Source organism: Hypanus sabinus, chromosome 30 (genome assembly GCF_030144855.1).
Source record: "Hypanus sabinus isolate sHypSab1 chromosome 30, sHypSab1.hap1, whole genome shotgun sequence".
In the NCBI taxonomy this organism is placed as follows: domain Eukaryota; kingdom Metazoa; phylum Chordata; class Chondrichthyes; order Myliobatiformes; family Dasyatidae; genus Hypanus; species Hypanus sabinus.
Window position 1 is genome coordinate 22,022,398 of NC_082735.1, and position 17,770 is coordinate 22,040,167.

The 17,770-nt window shown below is 39.3% G+C and overlaps 1 protein-coding gene across 5 annotated transcripts in view; it reads right to left on the reverse strand.

Annotated features, from left to right (window-relative positions):
* The window catches only part of zmym4.1 (zinc finger MYM-type containing 4, tandem duplicate 1), a 233,179-nt gene that overhangs the window by 209,386 nt on the left and 6,023 nt on the right, over positions 1-17,770 (reverse strand). For all 5 annotated transcript variants that reach the window (XM_059954389.1, XM_059954387.1, XM_059954391.1 and 2 more), the window contains one exon: positions 14,013-14,696. In XM_059954389.1, the coding sequence (XP_059810372.1) occupies positions 14,013-14,687 (675 nt within the window). In that variant the 5' untranslated portion in view covers positions 14,688-14,696. The remainder of the gene's footprint in view (positions 1-14,012; positions 14,697-17,770) is intronic.

Genomic DNA, 17,770 nt, shown 5'->3' on the forward strand with positions numbered 1-17,770 from the left:
TTTGAGGGGATGACGGTAATAAATGCCAAGCTGTTGTCGATAAAGATCATCCTAATATATGCACCTTTGCTCTCCAGATGTTCTAGGATTGAGTAACAAGCCTATAAGATGGAATCTGTTGTGGACCTCATAGTGTGGGACCTAAAGCTCCTTTACCTCATTCCCAATGGCAACAGGGAGAGGAAAGGATGTACTGAATGGTGGAGGTCCTTGACGATGGATGCTGCTTTTTTGTGACAGCGCTCCTTGCAGATGCTTCTTAGTTGTAGCACCAAGCTGTCGATCTTAGCTTTTCCTTTAGACCTCCACATGCATTAGTAGGCTGCCAAACTGGGTTATTTGAAATCCATCCAGACACAAATCTGCGCGAATAATGGTAGATGGGGAGGAAACATCTCAGCAGGCTAACCCAGTAGCCATTCATCTTGTCATTGAAACAAAAAATAAACCGGTGTAGAAGGACCTTTGTGCCTGAATCAGCTCTTCCAAGAAACTCTACAACTAGTGCAACTTCCCTAATACATTCCCTTCTCTATGTAAAATTCTCCACCTTGTTTTCTTTTGAAAGTCATTACTGAATCTGTTTTTCTCAGTCTTTGGACAGTAGATTCCTAATCCTCCTAATTCCTGCTGTGTTCTTTATTTCCCCCATGGTTCCTGATTAAATCACAAAAATCTATGTTGACTAGCTATTAACCCTCAATACACAAGAGTACTTCCTCACTTACTCTGTCAGAGCACCTAATGTCCTCTCAACCATTGTTGCTCTGAACAAAACACCTGCTTCCTCAAATTCTCTAAATAACATGAGTGGCTTCTTCTTCGAGGACCTTGGCATGTTTACAAAAATGAAAGCATAGTACTCTTACTGCTACTTCCTTGCATTTGTACTTGAGGATAAAGTCATCATTGAGGCCGCCCTTGGAGTACTGTGTATGGTTTAGGTTCATTGTGTTATTGGAAAGATGAGGTTAAACTTCTTCCCCTCTGCCATCCAATTCCTAAATGGACATTGAATCTTTGGACACTACCTCACTTTTTTAAAAAATATACAGTATTTCTGTTTTTGCATGTTTTTTATAATCTATTCAATATAAGTAATTGATTTACTTGTTTGTTTATTATTTTTTTCTCTCTCTGCTAGATTATGTATTACATTGAGCTGCTGCTGCTAAGTTAACAAATTTCACATCACATGCCAGTGATAATAAACATGATTCTGATTCTGAAACGGGAAAGAGGGCAGAAAAGATTTAGAAGGATTTTACCAAAACTGGAAGGCCTGAGTTATAGGGAGCCAGTTGGCGAGGGTAAGTCTTTATTCCTTGAAACATAGGAGAATGATGGGTGACCTTACTGAAAGTCAAGTCAAATTTATTGTCATTTAACTATATACCTATATATAACCATATAATGTACAGTATATAGAAATGAGATTATGTTTCTTCATACCAGGGTGTAAAGCACTGTAGTACACATAAGACACATAGCACACGATAACTTAAGAAGGTCAGAATAAAATCTGCAGATGAATTACTCATAAATAACAAACTGAAGTGCATAAGTATTAAATATTGTAAGGTACAGAACAGATTAACCAGTGACACTACAAATACAATGCAGCAGGGAGTTCAGAAGCCTAATGGCCTGGGGTTAGAAATTATTACTCATTCTAACTATTCCTGTTTTTGTGCATTGTAGTCTCCTGCCTGATGGTAGATAGTCAAAGAGGATGCCGGATGGATGGATGGGATCCTTAATAATACTAAACGCGCTGCATACGCACACTCCTGATAAATGTCCACAGTGAATGGTAGGGAAACCCCTATGGTCCTCTTGACCATTCTCACAATGCATGGTAGGGACTTCTGGCCTGATACACAACTGCTCCCATACTAGATGGATAGTGAAACTTGTCAGGACGCTCTCAATGGTGCTCCTGTCAAATGCAGTTAAGATGGGGGGTGGGGGGGGGGAAGCTTTGCTTACCTCGACCTTCTTAAGAAGTGGGGGTGTTGCTGTGCCTTCCTGGTCAGGGAGGTGATATTAAGGGACCAGGTGATGTCATCCATGATGTGAACTCCCAGGAAATCAGTGCACTTAACTCTCTGTATGGAGGAGCCATGTATTCACAGAGAGGGATGATCCTTCTGCACCTTTTTGATGTCCACAATGATCTTCGTTTTCTCCACATTCAGGCTTAGGTTGTTCTTCTCACGCCAATCCACCATTTCCCCTCTGTACTCTGTCTCGTCATCATTCCTGATAAGGCCAACCACTGTTGTGTCATCAGCAAACTTGATGACATGGTTTGAGCTGGATCCTGCGACATAGTCATGCATCAGCAGTGTGAACGGCAGCGGGCTGAGCTCACAGCCCTGAGGAGAGCCGATGTTCAGAGTAATGGGATGAGAGACATTTCTGTCCACATGGACTGACTGTGGCCTTACTGTTGAAAAGTCCAGTATCCAATTGCAGAGGGAGGTGCTAAGAACAGGCAAGGACAGTTTCCCCACCGGTTTCTGGGATAAGATGGTGTTGAATGCCAAAACTGAAATCTATAAACAGCAGTCTGGCATATGAGACCCCATTTTCCAGGTGGAACAGGGAAGGCTATTGTCGTCAGTGGGGACAAAGTGGAAGGCAGAGGCTATTGCATCATCAGTGGGATAAAAATTGTTTAAAAGTATAAGGGGCCTAGATAGTGTCAATAGTAACAAGTTATTTTTTCAGGATAGAATAGACCCAAATTACAGAGCATATATTCAAGGAGAGAAGGGAAAAAGACTTAAGGGATAACTTTTTGTGCAGCTGGTGGTGAGTAGTTGGAATGAACTGCCAGGGAAGTGGTTGAGACAGGTACAATAGTATCATCTAAACACTTGGATAGGTATTGTACATACATGGAGGAGTGGGCCTTAGAACGGAAGGGCCAAACACAGGAAGTTGGGAAGGAACTGCCTCAGAATACAAGGTTGTCCCTTTAGAACAGAGAGGAGGAGGATTTTTTTTTAACCAGAGAATGCTGATTCTGTGGAATTCATTGCCTTGGCCATCTGAGGGAGGCCAAGTCATTAGGCATATTTAAAGGGGGGGAGGGTTGATAGGTACTTCATTAGTATGAGTGTCAAAGGTTACAGGGAAAATGAGATTAAGAGGATAATAAATCAGCTGTGATTGTACAGTGGAGCAACTCAATGGGCCAAATGGCCTAATTCTGCCCACAATTTATGATCTAATAGGAACAGTGACCAACATGGGCTTGTTGGGCCAAAGGGCTTAAATCTATGCCACTTTGTTGTACGATGCATTCTCATTCACCAGTGCCAAGCATGCAGAGTAGTTAATGGGTGAATGTTCCATTCTGATTCTTTAATTCAATTCCATTGACTTCAACAAAACCTGGTTTCAATGGAAGAATGGCTGCTACTGCTGCTATAATATAAAGTTATCAGCACATGGCTGCTGCTATATCATCTAGTTATCTTCAGTCACCCCTACCCCCTGAATCAACTAGGAAGGAGGTGATGAGATAGCCATTAGGACCAGAATTACTTTATAATTTATTTTTTCTTAACTCAGCCCAAAAACTATGAAGCTAATTGTATATTCTCATTAAGGTGAATCAGCAGGTTCATAATCCAATGTGTTCCAGACTAACTTTTATTTCCAGAGCCATTAGTGGAGAATTCTTTTCAAATTCTATCTTCACTGCGACCCCCCCTCCCCCCACCACCAAACCTTTCTTCGAAGGGGAAAAAGGAACCTACTTTTTAGCATTTTCTTTTAGGACTGTTACAGTAATTTATCACATCTCCCAATCTATAATCCAATGGGAAACTCCAAGTCATCGAAAAGGGAAATGAGGCTAAAGTTAGAACATTAGCTGGTCACCATATGGTGCACTGGTTTAAAGAAATTAACTCGAGATTACAAGGGACATTGGCTTTGTGGAAATATACTTGTAGTAACAAAATGGAACCTGTCTTGTACCAGAGTGCTTTGCTTACAGTGCTCAAGCAACATTACACCAATGGACTTTGAGTATATGACAAACTGCAGGAAGACAAGCGGATTTGGTTACTGGAAGAATGCCAAATACACTAAGCAGACTAACAGAATGTATCATGACCGTGAACTGGCATTTGTAGATAACACTTAAGTATCAAGGAGTGACTATACTGTCTGTTTTTGGAAGCTGATGTGTGGTAATGGACTTTGCAGCAAGTGAAATAAATGTGCTTATGATTTCAGTTTTGAATGAGACCTCATTTTCCAGGTGGAACAAGGAAGGCTACTGAGTCATCAGTGGGGACAAAGTGGAAGGCAGAGGGTATTGCATCATCAGAGGGGATAGTGGAGGGAAAAGGCTATAGCATTGTCAGTGGGATTAAACAATACTTAAGAGTATCAGGGGCTATTTCAATTAACTTAGTTAATTGGTGTTTGTTGTAAAACGTGGCGAAAAGATGCTTGGCAGCTTCTTGAGTGCAAAACTAAACAATGAACTAAATCTGGTGAGCACTAGTGGCTTCTTAGGTTTTTTTAAGTGGTATTGTGTCTTGGGGGTTGCCACTGAGATCTGTGCTCTCTTAGTTTCATAACGATCCATATTTCAGTATACAGGACATAATTTCAAATTTGACAACTGATGCTAAACTCATAAGTGAAAGAAAACACAAGGAACATTGTAACAGCAGAGGAGCATATGGGCCACTGATTTTTGGCAGACACGTGGAAGATGAAGCTCTACTGAAAGAATTGTGAAATGATTGTTTACAGAAAACAAGGGGTAGCAATGTAAACTAAATAGTGGAATTTTAAAGAACCCACAGATTCAGGGGTACCTGCGCATAAATTTTTGATGTTGGAAGATAAATTATGAAAGGTGTTAAAAGTACCCAGGATATTTTGCTTAATAAAGAGAAATAATTGTTAACTTAGCTCTGAAAACAAGCACATCAATTACAATCTGCTAAGTAGTACAAAATCTTTTTGCTAATAAATTATGCCTACACCCAGGATCCTCTTGAAGTTCACCACAACTTAATGTATAGTACAATGTGTATAAGGAGTTGTTAGATCATGTGGTACATATCATTCATTGAGTAATTCTGACCTGGAAAGTTATCAAGAATGATGCAACATAGGCAAACAGCTTTTCTGATAAAGCACCAAAAGATTGGAGAGTGGAGGTGGAAATCCTCAGGAAAGTAGAAAGCTGCCAGATTGCAAGGTTAGTATCTCTAAAGACCTGCTCAGCAAAAGGTGTTCAATAATACAGCCTCCCGTTGATTATACTTCCTTATTCCTCTTTGAACAGCTTGTCCTACCCTTTATGGCCTCCACTTACACCAAGAGAATGGGTCATTCTGCCACTGATGTTTAAAAGAATCAGATACCCAAGTAGAAGGTCCAAAGTAAATCAGGAGGTGGAATACAGTTCAGAGTCAGCGTCATGGAGGGGTGGGGGAGTTTTGAGTTTAATACAGTCATTCATCATTTTGTTTTGCAATGCAATTCTATCACTATCACAATGCACAACATAATTTTCTGCAATAAGGTGCATTTAGAGGAGTTAACTCTGGGTCAAAAGAAGGTAAGTGCTGAGTATATCCATTTTAAGGGAAATATAACTGTGCAAGGGAAATTTTTAAATTACTTACAGGCAAGTTTACAATCTCAACCATCCACTTGACCTTTGTTGAAATAAGTGATATATACACACGCACAAACCTGAGAGAGCAGATGAACAACTTCAATAGGGCTGATGATTCAAAGAAGAACCAAGTTTTATTGCATTTTTCATTGGACTCCAGCTATTTTGTTGATGTTTTAAAATTAAAATTACACAGTTTAAATTTAATGGCTTCAGTTCTGATATGCAAACCAATGATCTAGAAGAGCAGTAGCTTGTGAACATTAATAATTTAGTTCGAGCTGTAGTCAATATTCTGATTTATATATTCAGAACAAATTGTTAAAAATGTGCAAGTTTTGGAATGCCAAATACTGGATTTTTTTGATTGGTGAAAGTGAGAGGCAAAGTTACAAGGACATTGAAAGGCCGAGACAGGATGGACAAGCAGATGTTGTTCCGATAGTGGGGGAGGTTACAACCAGGGGGCACAGCCTCAGAATATCAGGACATCCCTTTTAAACAGAGATATGGAAGAATTTTGTTAGTCAGAACATGGTGAATCTGTGGATTTCACTACCACAGATGACTGTAGAGGCAGGTATTTGGGTATAAGTATTTAAAGAGGAGGTTGATAGGTTCTTGATAAGTAATGGTGCCAAAGGTTACAGGAAGAAGGTAGGAGAATTGGATTGAAAGGGAAAATAAATCAGCCATAATTGAAGAGCAGATTTGATGGGTGAATGGTCGAATTCTGCACCCATGTCTCATGGACACAGGCATAATGACAAGAATCGCACTTCCAACCCAGATCCAGTCATTGCAACAGGAGTTTTAATTTTAGTTCAGTGAACCACTTACACACTTCAGGTTGTGAAGCCACAGGGTGCCTTCTTTAATCAGTGATTAAAAGAAACAAAATCTTTAAGTAGAACTATATTCCCCCTGGGGCTAGTAAGACGAAGTGAGGCATGAGTGTCTACACTGCTTTCAGGAGGTTAATTGGCTGTTTAAATATTATACTAAGTCTACCTGCTTTCACTTCAGCAGTCATTATATATTTAATCCGAGGCAGAGATTCAAAGACTCAGGAAACTCTGCAAGTGGAAGTAGTTCAGCGGGACTAATGAGGTGCAAAGTAAAGTCTGTTCGCCGAGAGAAAAAAAATCTATTTTCTCCAAGTCTAGCTATCTACTGAGTAAATCCATCCATCACCCCATGCTCTGTCTGCTCCCTACTTTGACCATCATTGATATCCTGCTGAATACCAGCTGTTTTTCTGAATCTTTATCAGTGATGCTGGGAGTCAAACTGATGAAAGTAATGAACTCAATCAGCTCCATCATGGGCACTGGCCTCCTCAACATCCAGGACACCTTCAAGGAGCAGTGCCTCAAAAAGGCCACATCCATCATTAAGGACACCCATCACCCAGGACATGCCCTCTGGGAGGAGGTAAGGGAACCTGAAGGCACACACTTAATGATTCAGGAATTGCTTCTTCCCCTCTGCCATCAGATTTCTGAATGGACATTAAACCCATGAACACTACCTTATTTCTTTTTTCACTCTTTGCAGTATTTATTTTATTTAACTTTAACTAAATTTAATTTAGTTTATTCTTTTATGATTATACTTTTTTAATATTTTACTTATTATACTATTAGCATTGTACTGCCACAGCATATTTCACGACATATGCTGGTGATATTAAACCTGATTCTGATACCCAGCCACGACTGGACAGCCAGAACAACGCAACACTGTCCAAAATCACCAACAGAGCACCCACTACTGCAACCCAACCCCATGCTATAACACCCTGAGCAAAACAGGAAATTTCCTCTGTCATTGGAAATTTATGATCAGCAATGCACTGTCTGCCAACCATTCAGATCAAAAACATTGTATGATCCACCCTCCCACAGTTTATCCCCAACTCTCCCTGAACCCACCCATAATCTTGACTCCAAACCTCATTCCTTGCAATCTGGAGTCCCTTGCCCCTGTCCCCTAGCACATCCATCTCACAGCCTTTGATATTATAAAGTAAGCTTCCCATCTGGTAGACCTTGGGCTTAACATTCTTCTAATTTTTTTTCCACAACTGCGTGGACCAAGCATTGCTCTGAGCCTGAAAACTGTGCAGTACTGAAAATGTTTTGTAATATGCATATCAAACAAATACAAACCACGACTCACAACACAAGTACATGATTTCAGGCAGTCAAAACAACTGACAGGTACAATGGCAAAAGTAAAATGCCTTGACTAGACTGTGTCTGTATTCAGCAGACCGGTGATGCATTGACAATGAGCTTCCAACTTCCATTCTGTGTTTATTTTTACAATTTGTACCAGTCTTGTAACTTGAAAGACTGACAATGTAAATATGTTGAAGCTCTAAAATATTTCAAATTCAGGTTGTGGTACATTTATTATTTGGAAAAATTTATGGATTTTATTCATTAACAAATAATTGCAGGGTAATTATATTCAAAATTATATAAAAGAAAATTACAACTGTGCGGCAACAAAGGGTAGGTGCGTGGGAGCATTTTATTGGCTGCACACACGCACAGTTTAGAGGGAATGGTGTTTGGGCTTACCAATCATCACTGCCTGTAGATCAGAAACCTACAGGAAAAATAATTAAGGAGCTCTGCAAAAAAAAAAATCTGGAGATTTGAGAAACCATTTTGGTTTTTTTTTCCCAGATTGTCAACAGTAACTCCATACCCCACAGTATTTGTCTCCAGGCTACAATCTAGGTTGTGAATGAACTGCCTCACTGACAATTACAGCCCAAGGTTTACTTATATTTTTGGATTTCAACTGTTTCCATGTCTGCCCAATTCCTGTTGAGCAAGTGGAGTGAAAATAATTCTTATTGACTGGACGAGGATTGTTGGTTGAGGTTTAAATTACAGAGTGAGATTAGTTCAGTGATAGAAAGGAAGAAGGAGCAAGAGAGAATGAGAAAATATGAAATTAAGCTGAAAAAAATTATAGATGGAGATGGAAACAGGAAAGCAGGGACATTGGAAGTTGGAACAAACATTTTGAAGAAGCGACAATAACACGGAGAAGAATGATCTTCAGAAGGGTAAAATAAAATTTAACTATTTATATATGCTGGATCGTAATGACAGCTAGTAAATGCAAACAACTGCACCTAGCAGTATTCATTTGTATCAAAGTCAAAAATTATCTTTTGTAACTGAAACTTTACATCAAAACACAAATAGAAACATCTGTGACTGATGATCCTCATTTAGGCTAAAGGAGGATGCAAAATTTAATGAGGAAATTCCAGACCTTAACCGTTTTTGCAACTGAAAATTAGCCTCAATAATTGGAACCAATGAAGAGTCAAGGTGAGCCTATTGTTCTACAAGAGTTGGGTGGTTTTAGGAAGTTATGAAGACCTGATACAAAGCTATAGGTCTGCTGCAACAGGAGCCAATGTTTCACAGGACTGATAAGTGAAAAAAATGATCTCATATTTGAAGGATAGAATAGCAATTTCAAGTAATCTGTTTTAAGACTCTTATATGGACCTTTTTTACAAGAAAAATATTCTCTTGATCCACCGCACCATGCCCCTTACCCCTTATTTGTTGATCTGTAACGGTAACACTATATACTGCATTCTGTTATTATTTGTCTTTTGTACTTTGATGTACTGATGTTTAGAATGATTTGTCTGAATGGCATGCAATCAGAATCAGGTTTATTATCACCAGCATGTGACGTGAAATTTGTTAACTTAGCAGCAGCAGTTCAATGCAATACATAATCTAGCAGAGAGAGAAAAATAATAATAAATTAAATTAAACATAATAATAAATAAACAAGTAAATCAATTACATATATGGAATAGATTATTAAAAATGTGCAAAAACAGAAATGCTGTATATTAAAAAAAGCGAGGTATTGTCCAAAGCTTCAAAGTCCATTCAGGAATTGGATGGCAGAGGGGAAGAAGCTGTTCAGAGGGGAAGAATCGCTGAGTATGTGCATTCAGGCTTCTGTATCTCCTACCTAATGGTAACAATGAGAAAAGGTCATGCCCTGGGTGCTGGAGGTCTTTAATAGTGGACTCTTCAATCAAAGCTTTTCATTGTACGTCTATATGTGTGAGTATAATAAACCAATTACCAGATGCATAGCCAGCCAGTAGAGTTCTGGTATGTTCAAGAAATAATAAAAATAAGGATGAGGATTTCAGCCAAGCCAGGTCTTAAGTATTGCTACATAAATGGATGGAAACAGGTACAAGTGTAGTGCCTACATGGTCAGATAAGCTTTTCCAAAGGGTAATTTAATAGCACAAGAGATTATGAACAGCTAATTCTAGCCACAGACAGTGGTATCTTAGGGGAAAAAAGTTTGCTGAAATAGAAGACAAGTTAATGAATAAGAACAAGCAGGAAACAGCTTCCAGATAAGATAAGCAACATGACTTCAGCATCCTGCAATGTGAATTCCACCTGCCAAAGACAGGAGGCTTGAATTATAACAGCTCCTCTTATAGCCACAGGGAATAATGTCTGTAATGGATTAGCTCCAGCTGTCTCGTATTAATCCATTGTAAAATTTAGACGCAAGATTAAGATTTAAATTAATAATATTAAGGCTTGAGTTTACATTGCTACATATCAAGGTAAGTTTCACCAGCAGCCTCAACCCCCATTACCGCCATCATTCAGCACATCTACAAGAAGCACTGCCACAGGAAAGCAGCATCCATCATCAAGGACCCCCACCATCTAGGCCATGATCTCTTTTCACTGCTACGATCAGGAAAAAAGTTCCAGGAGCCTTGGGTCCCACACCACCAAGTTCATGAACAGTTATTACCCTTCAACCGTCAAGCTCCTGAACCAGCGAGGACAACTTTGCTCACCTCAACACTGAACTAATTCCACGACTTACGGACTCGCTTTCCAAGACTCCAAAACTAAGGTTCTCAATATTTATTTATTTAAATTGTATTTGCACAGTTTGTCTTCTTTAGCACATTGGCTGTTCATTAGTCTTTCTTTACAGGTAATATTTTCATTGATTCTATTGCTTTTCTCTGTTTTACTGTGAATGCCTGCAAGAAAATAAATCTCAGGATAGTATATGGTGATATATATGCACTTTGATAACAAATTTACTTCAAACTTTTAACATATGTTACCACTTCATTTAAATTGTGGAGGAGCAACTTCCTTCGTAACAATGCCAGGATGTTTAAAGACACTAGTTGAGACGTCTATCCACACCATGAAAGTATGTGCAGCACTGGAGGCACGTGACAGTTTTTAAACTGATGCTGCTATCTGATTTTATTTATTATGGTACCCTTATTATTTATTATTATTGGACCCTTCTGGCCCACTGAGCATTGCCGCCCAATTTCATCCATGTGACCAATTTGCCTCCTACCCCATACATATTTGGAATGTAGGAGGAAACCCACGTGGTCACAGGGAGAACGTACAAACTACTTAGAGACAGTGACAACTGTAAAGAGTGATGCAAACACTTGGAAATGGTCAATTGCTGTATTTGATCAAATACTACATGTTAAGCATAGGTAATTCCAGGAATCCCATTTACCAGTTATAACTGAACAACACACTTGCAGTGTTTGAATGGGAAGAGAGCAATAAATCTAACCAACCACTGCTGAAAGTAACTGTGCAGCTTGAGGGGAACGGTTTGCCTTGGTGCACTGCAGGAAGCCTGTTTCAAAAAGCAAACTGACCTTCAGGTCCTAGTTGAAGAAATAGAAACCTAAAGAGAAATGTTACATTCTGGGTGCTATCAGAAGCCAAGTGTGCAGGAAGTAGAAAGCCAGGCAAAAACAAACAGAAGGCTAACAGTAATTGCTGAGTTCTGGTCTTTACAGACTGCAAAAATATTGGCATACTGATTTCCTTGGCTTTGGCTGTTAGGATTTTTGCAGACAGGGAAATGGAGAAAATCTCTCAAAGAGGGATAGTAGCTTACACATATACTGGAGAAGAGGTTTTACTTTTTTTTCATTAGCACTCATTGATGGAGGGAACCATTGGGTTAATGATTCATATTTTTCATTTGAGGACATGATCTGGTGCAGTACACTGACATTGTTGAGGTAGCTCTAACATTGCTCTCATGGGGGCAAGCTCCAACATCATAAATGACTAAAAGCAGGAAAGGTGAACATTCAAGTGAGAACATTGGGTGACTTAGAATCCACCTTGTCGATTTTTAAAAGGACTCCAGCAATAGCTGGCATTCTCGTCGGTAAAACCCAAAGCTTCTCTCTGTGACTAGGAAATTTTTTTGATTCTGTCGATTGCAGAAACTGGAAAGCAATTTTCAATGTCATAGGACTACAGAGAATATCTCCAATCACAGTTCGTGCCTTGCAAATGGTGGAACAGCTAATTGTGTGTAAATGGGTAAAATATCACAAGTGGCTACTTCTAAGCACAAGTCCTTACACAATGACTGAGGCTTCCTAGTTAAAGTTTTGACGTGTCTTTTAACTGGTACAGTCTTTCCTTTGATTCTATTATGATTATTATTCTATTATAGATTAAGTATGCCCACAAAAATGAATCTTAAGGTTGTATATGATGACACATAAGTACTTTGATAATAAATTTACTTTGAACTTTAATTCACTTATAAAAACACACCATCATTGCTCTCTTCTAAATTTAACAATCATGATTAAAATGTAAACACAAGATAATTTATTACTCAGCTCCAATCAAGATGCCATGTGAGGGAATTCCTTGAAATATAAAGAAATCAAGGTGATGGGCCATATGTTAGAAAGTTTGGAAACAGTGAGAAACGATCATTCGAAGTAGAAGTAGTACATGTATTTGGAAAATTGGGGGACAAGAGTGAAAGCAAAATGAGTTTGAAGTTTTGTATGCAAATTCAGTCGCACATTCCACTCAACTCAAGGGGACGTCTATCCAACCATCAGTAGGAGGAACTACAATCAAATCGAAAGGGAAAAAAGGCAGAATAGAATTAATCTGATTGTGGAGTGGGATCAGTCTGAGTTCAGGAAGAGGAATTGATTGTAAGAGGCCTGTCATGGCACTCACAGGTGAGGTATATTGTTTTGAAGGTCTGACGGTAAGCAGGCAGGGATGGTCTGGAAGTGAGAAGGATGAGGTCAGGAGGGGATCAGTCCTTTGCTGGAAACTTTAGTGCAATAGCAAAGGAATTTGGCTCAGTCAAGGCATTGGACAGTACTTGGTCCATTTGGGGTAAATCAATCCAGTTGTGGTGTGGAGTAAGTTGATCTGGTTCCAGAGGTCTGGTCACTGCGATGGTTTCAATCAGATCACAGTGATGGGAAGGCTTTGGTGGACAGGGTAGATGTCAATTCACTCATAAAAATGCACAATCAATCCAAACTAGAAAGTGGAGTATTTGATCATTTTTGTTGAGTGGGGAAAATGGTCCAATCACAACATGAATTGAATCATTTCTTCCCATCCCTGTCCACAAGCATTGCTGGCTAAACACTGGGATTCTTACCGTGCATCCTTTCAGCTGTCAAGTTTCCCAAGGTTCTGTAAATCTCTCCTGATAAAATTAAATGTGATGATCTTAAAATGGATCAATATGATCTTGATCTACTTGCAATGGACCCATCTTCTAGTTGCTAAGTAGTCATCTTCAGATACTCACCCCCATCTCCGTTAATCCATGGAATGGAAATTCTACAGAATGTTATCAAGCTCCAGATGTTTTGAAATGGACAGACTTCCTACTACCTCACTCCACACTCTTTTATTGATACAAAGGGGGGGGGAACATTAAAATTACTCTGATGTATCTCAACCCCACTTGGAGAACAGCACTTTCAATGATGATAATTGTCCTATCATCTACCTCAGACGTGCTGTTTTCTCTCTGCTGCCATCAGGTAGAAGGTACTAGTGACTCAGGACTCGCACCACCAGGTTCAAAAACAGTTACTACCCCTCAACCATCGGGATCTTGAACAAAAGAGGACAACTACACTCATCTATTCAGATGTTCCCACAACCAATGATCTCACTTCAAGGACTCAATCTTGTTATTTCATGCTCTAGTTGTTTATTGCTATTTATTTCTGTTTGCATTTGCACAGTTTGTTGTCTTTCATGCTCTACTTGCTCTTTCAATGACCCTGTTTATAGTTACTATTCTATAGACTTGCTGAGTATGCCTGCCAGAGAAAAAGAATCTCAGGGTTGTATGTGGTGTCACGTATGTACTCTGATAATCATTATTACTTTCAACTTTGAAATCTCACACAGTTGAGGCTTGAAACCACTGACAACAACATTAATAACTTCTATAAATTAAAATAACCTGACAGTACCTTGGTTCTTGTATCCTGTGCAACAGATATACAAGGATGCTCTGGAGTTGATTGAAATAATGATCTTCCTGAAGAATGCATTCCGTAATATTGGTTGGTATAATCAAGATGAGATGGACCCGCCACATGAATAGATTTAATGGAACCCTTGTTGGTCAAGTCCATGGCTTCTTCTGAACTTTCTTTGGACCAAAAGGTGGGATATGATGTTGTGGCTTTAGCTGCAGGGTCCATGTGTAAATGTGGAATGTAGTCAGGGGAACTTGGCTCAAAAGACAGCTGGCCACAACTGAAATGTTGTCCACAAATCCGAGAATACATTGTTGGTGTCCAGCCCTTTCTGGTAAGCTGGATTGCTTTGGTAATGGCTGCAGTATGACTTCCTTTCTTTCTGATGACGGTGAACCATCGAATGTGAGTGTCCTTACCCCGGCGGCTTCGGCATCCAGCCACACTGCAACAGTCTCCATGGCTGTTTGAGCGTGAAGTGGGTTTCTGGACGATGACAGATTTTGGATCAATTCCAAGCCTTTGGCAGAGGACTCTCTGAAAGTACACTCTTGTTCCTGAAATCGGGAGCCCATATTTTTTACAAAGCTCTCGAAGTTTGGCTTTTGGGCCTTCCTTAATCTGCTGGATGGTTAATGATATTTCCTCTGAACTTATGCTATCCATTGGTTAATGCTGAAAAAACAAAGAATTACCACAATTAATAAATTCTTCTTGACCACCATCCTCCTGATGTGCATTGATCATGTTCCAGTCTAAGTATACAAATCAGAATATGCATTGCTTCCAATCAGAGAAGAGAATTAATAATCTGTTGGTGCCACTTTTCTGGTTAAAATGCCAAACTGGGGGCCTTGATGCTTTCTTGGGTGGCTGATGAATATGCTTGATGCTATTTTGAAGACTAGCAGGAGAGTTACCTCCTGGGTCCTGATGAGAATTTATCCCAAACAACAAATTAGCTGATCATTATCACTATGCCCTCAGTGGGGCTTGTTGGGAAGAAAGTGATTGCTGCATTTCTTGAATTTCATCAGCAACTACATTTCTAAAGTATTTACTGTATTTGGCTGGCTAGAACTTTGGAACAGAAGTTCTGAGGGTGCTTTATAAATGCAGATTTTTTTTTTGCTTTATTCAGGATATCAGGTCCATTTGAAGGGAGGCATGTGGTTGGCATGCATCCAAATCAGTTAGGTATTGACAGCAGAGACTGGATTGTAAGTGCATTAACATTTCAGGACAGGGATAAGTTCTTGGCATGAGATGAAAGCTAATGATTTGTATTTATAATTAAATCTCACAGTTAATTGCCAAAAAGTAAACAGTGTGGAATTTAGATATTAATTGAAAAGACATTCTCACAGTGTAACAAACTGCTTATGTAAGAATTTATAGGCTTGCTAAAGAGTAAGGGAAGGTTTGCAGTCTATGGTTTGTAAACTATGTAAGACTGAGTTCCTTTAAACTTGTTAAATGTTTTAATGATGCAGATTAGCTTTAAATTATATACTCGGACTGACTCACTGAGTAGCTAATGCTGGGTTAAACAAACTCAAGCAAAAGTAACCACCAAGAGTGAAAGAAAAGTGAATTGAGACTAAATGCGTGTATCTAAGTATAAACATTGTCATCACAATGTACATGGTCTACTGTAACTTTGCTTAATGTGAAGAGGTGAAAGGAAATATTGTAGAATTATGACGAGAATCAATAAATTCAATGGAAGTGGCAAGCGCTAAAAGTTCATCTCTTCATGTAAAGTAAAGGTGGATATTAATAAGTCTAAAGGACAGTTGAAGAAAATGGAATGAGGAACATCAGAGAAAAGATGGCCAATAACAACGTAAAATGCTCCTCCCAGATGGTGTGACTTCAAGTTTAATCCTGACCTCCAGAGCTGTCTTTCTGGAGTTTTCATATTCTCTCTGTAACCACATGGGTTTCCCCTAGGGCAGAGGTTCCCAACCTGGGATCCATGGACCCTTTGTTTAATGGTATTGGTCCAAAGCATAAAAAAGGTTGGGAACCCATATCTGAGGGGTTGCATTTTTTTTTCACGTCCCAAAGATGTGTGTATTTCATAGGTTCATAGGGTTTCTGTAAACTGCCCTTTGTATGTAAGTGGCTGGGAAAATCAAGGAAGTGGGGGATGTTTGCCAACATCTGTGAGTGAGTGCCCCTAGAACTCTCAGTCTGCACAACGGGGATAAATAGTTTTAATGGTGGCATTCAAATGGAATATGAGGGAAAATAATTCAAGACCAGGGAGAAAGCAAGAAAAGTGGATTGATGAGGTTAGAAGGGGGATAGCACATACACATAAGTAAGATGTCTGTGTCATAATAATGCTGTAACTCCTTGGATTCAGAGCTTTAATTATGTATTGCTCCTCTGTCGGTAGGGGGGAGGGAGGAGGAGTAATATAGAAATGTGGGGAGAATATATTGGGATAAACGTAAATGGGTACTTGTTGGATTTGAGAGGAATTGGGAGAAGGTCCTGATTCCGAGCTGTACGTCTTCATGACCGTTCATCACCAAAGGAACTCACACTCAGTTTCTGGACTTGCTGGCAATACTGCATGAAGCTGGTGCTCCTGGAGTGAGTCCCCATGAGGAAACAAACTTTCTCAGATGGTGAAAATTGCGCGGGAGCACTACAGGATTCAGGGTGGCATTAATGGTCTAGGAATAACCTAAACATTATACAAGGAGTGTTGATGAAATCCACTAATTTATTAAGAAAACTGATATGAATTGAATATAAAACACAAGAGATTCTGCAGATGCTGGAAATCTTGAGCAATGCACAAAGTGCTGGAGGAACTCCGCAGGTCAGGCAACATCAATGGAGGAGAATAAACAGTTGACATTTCAGGCCAAGACCCTTTAGCAGAACCTGATGAGCTGAACAAACTGCTTAAAAAGAGTCAAATACCCTTTACAATGTAAAGTTTAAATATTACTTTTCTCGCAATAACATTTAGAAACTAATACATTTTATAATCCTAAAATGAACATATTTCTTTGAAACCAACAATGTAACTCGGAGAACTAAACTGATTAACTTTAAGAGTTAACAAAAGGTGGGTAATTTATAATGAAAGCTCTAAATCCAAGGATTTATAGAATTATTTACAGAATTATCTTGCTTAATTGTATCTCCTATCCCCCTTCTAACCTTTCTCTTGCTCTTCATCCTTGGCTTTAAAATTATCTTCCCTCATATTCCTTTTGAATGCCATGGTTGGCATTGTTTACCCCCATTGTGCAGGCTGAGAGTTCTGAGCCCATTCAGATCACAAATGGTGGCAGACATGAGTAATGAACATTCCACCTTCAGTAATGGAAGAGCCCTGTAAGTTAACAGAGCAAAACTCCATCAGAAGTACCATATGGCTGATTCTTCCTTCCCTGGTCCACCCCAGTGCAAATAACATTGCCAGTGAAGTTCCATCAATAAATGTGACATCATGGGCTGTTGTCCAAAACCGACTGTGCGCTAAACAAGCTGTTTCTTTCCAACTACAGAATTAACACCTACTCAATAATGTTAGAAATGGATATACAATTTCAGCTAAATAGATGAGAATAATTAGAGATAAAACAAGTTGAAAGATGTTGAAAAGGGGAGTAAAAGGCAGGTGAATAAAAGGCAAGGTCTGTGATTGGGAGGAGTTGTGAAAAAGTTGGTAAAAATGCATGGAGGAGGTGGTGATCTAAATGTCTGGAAGAGGTGTAACTGCA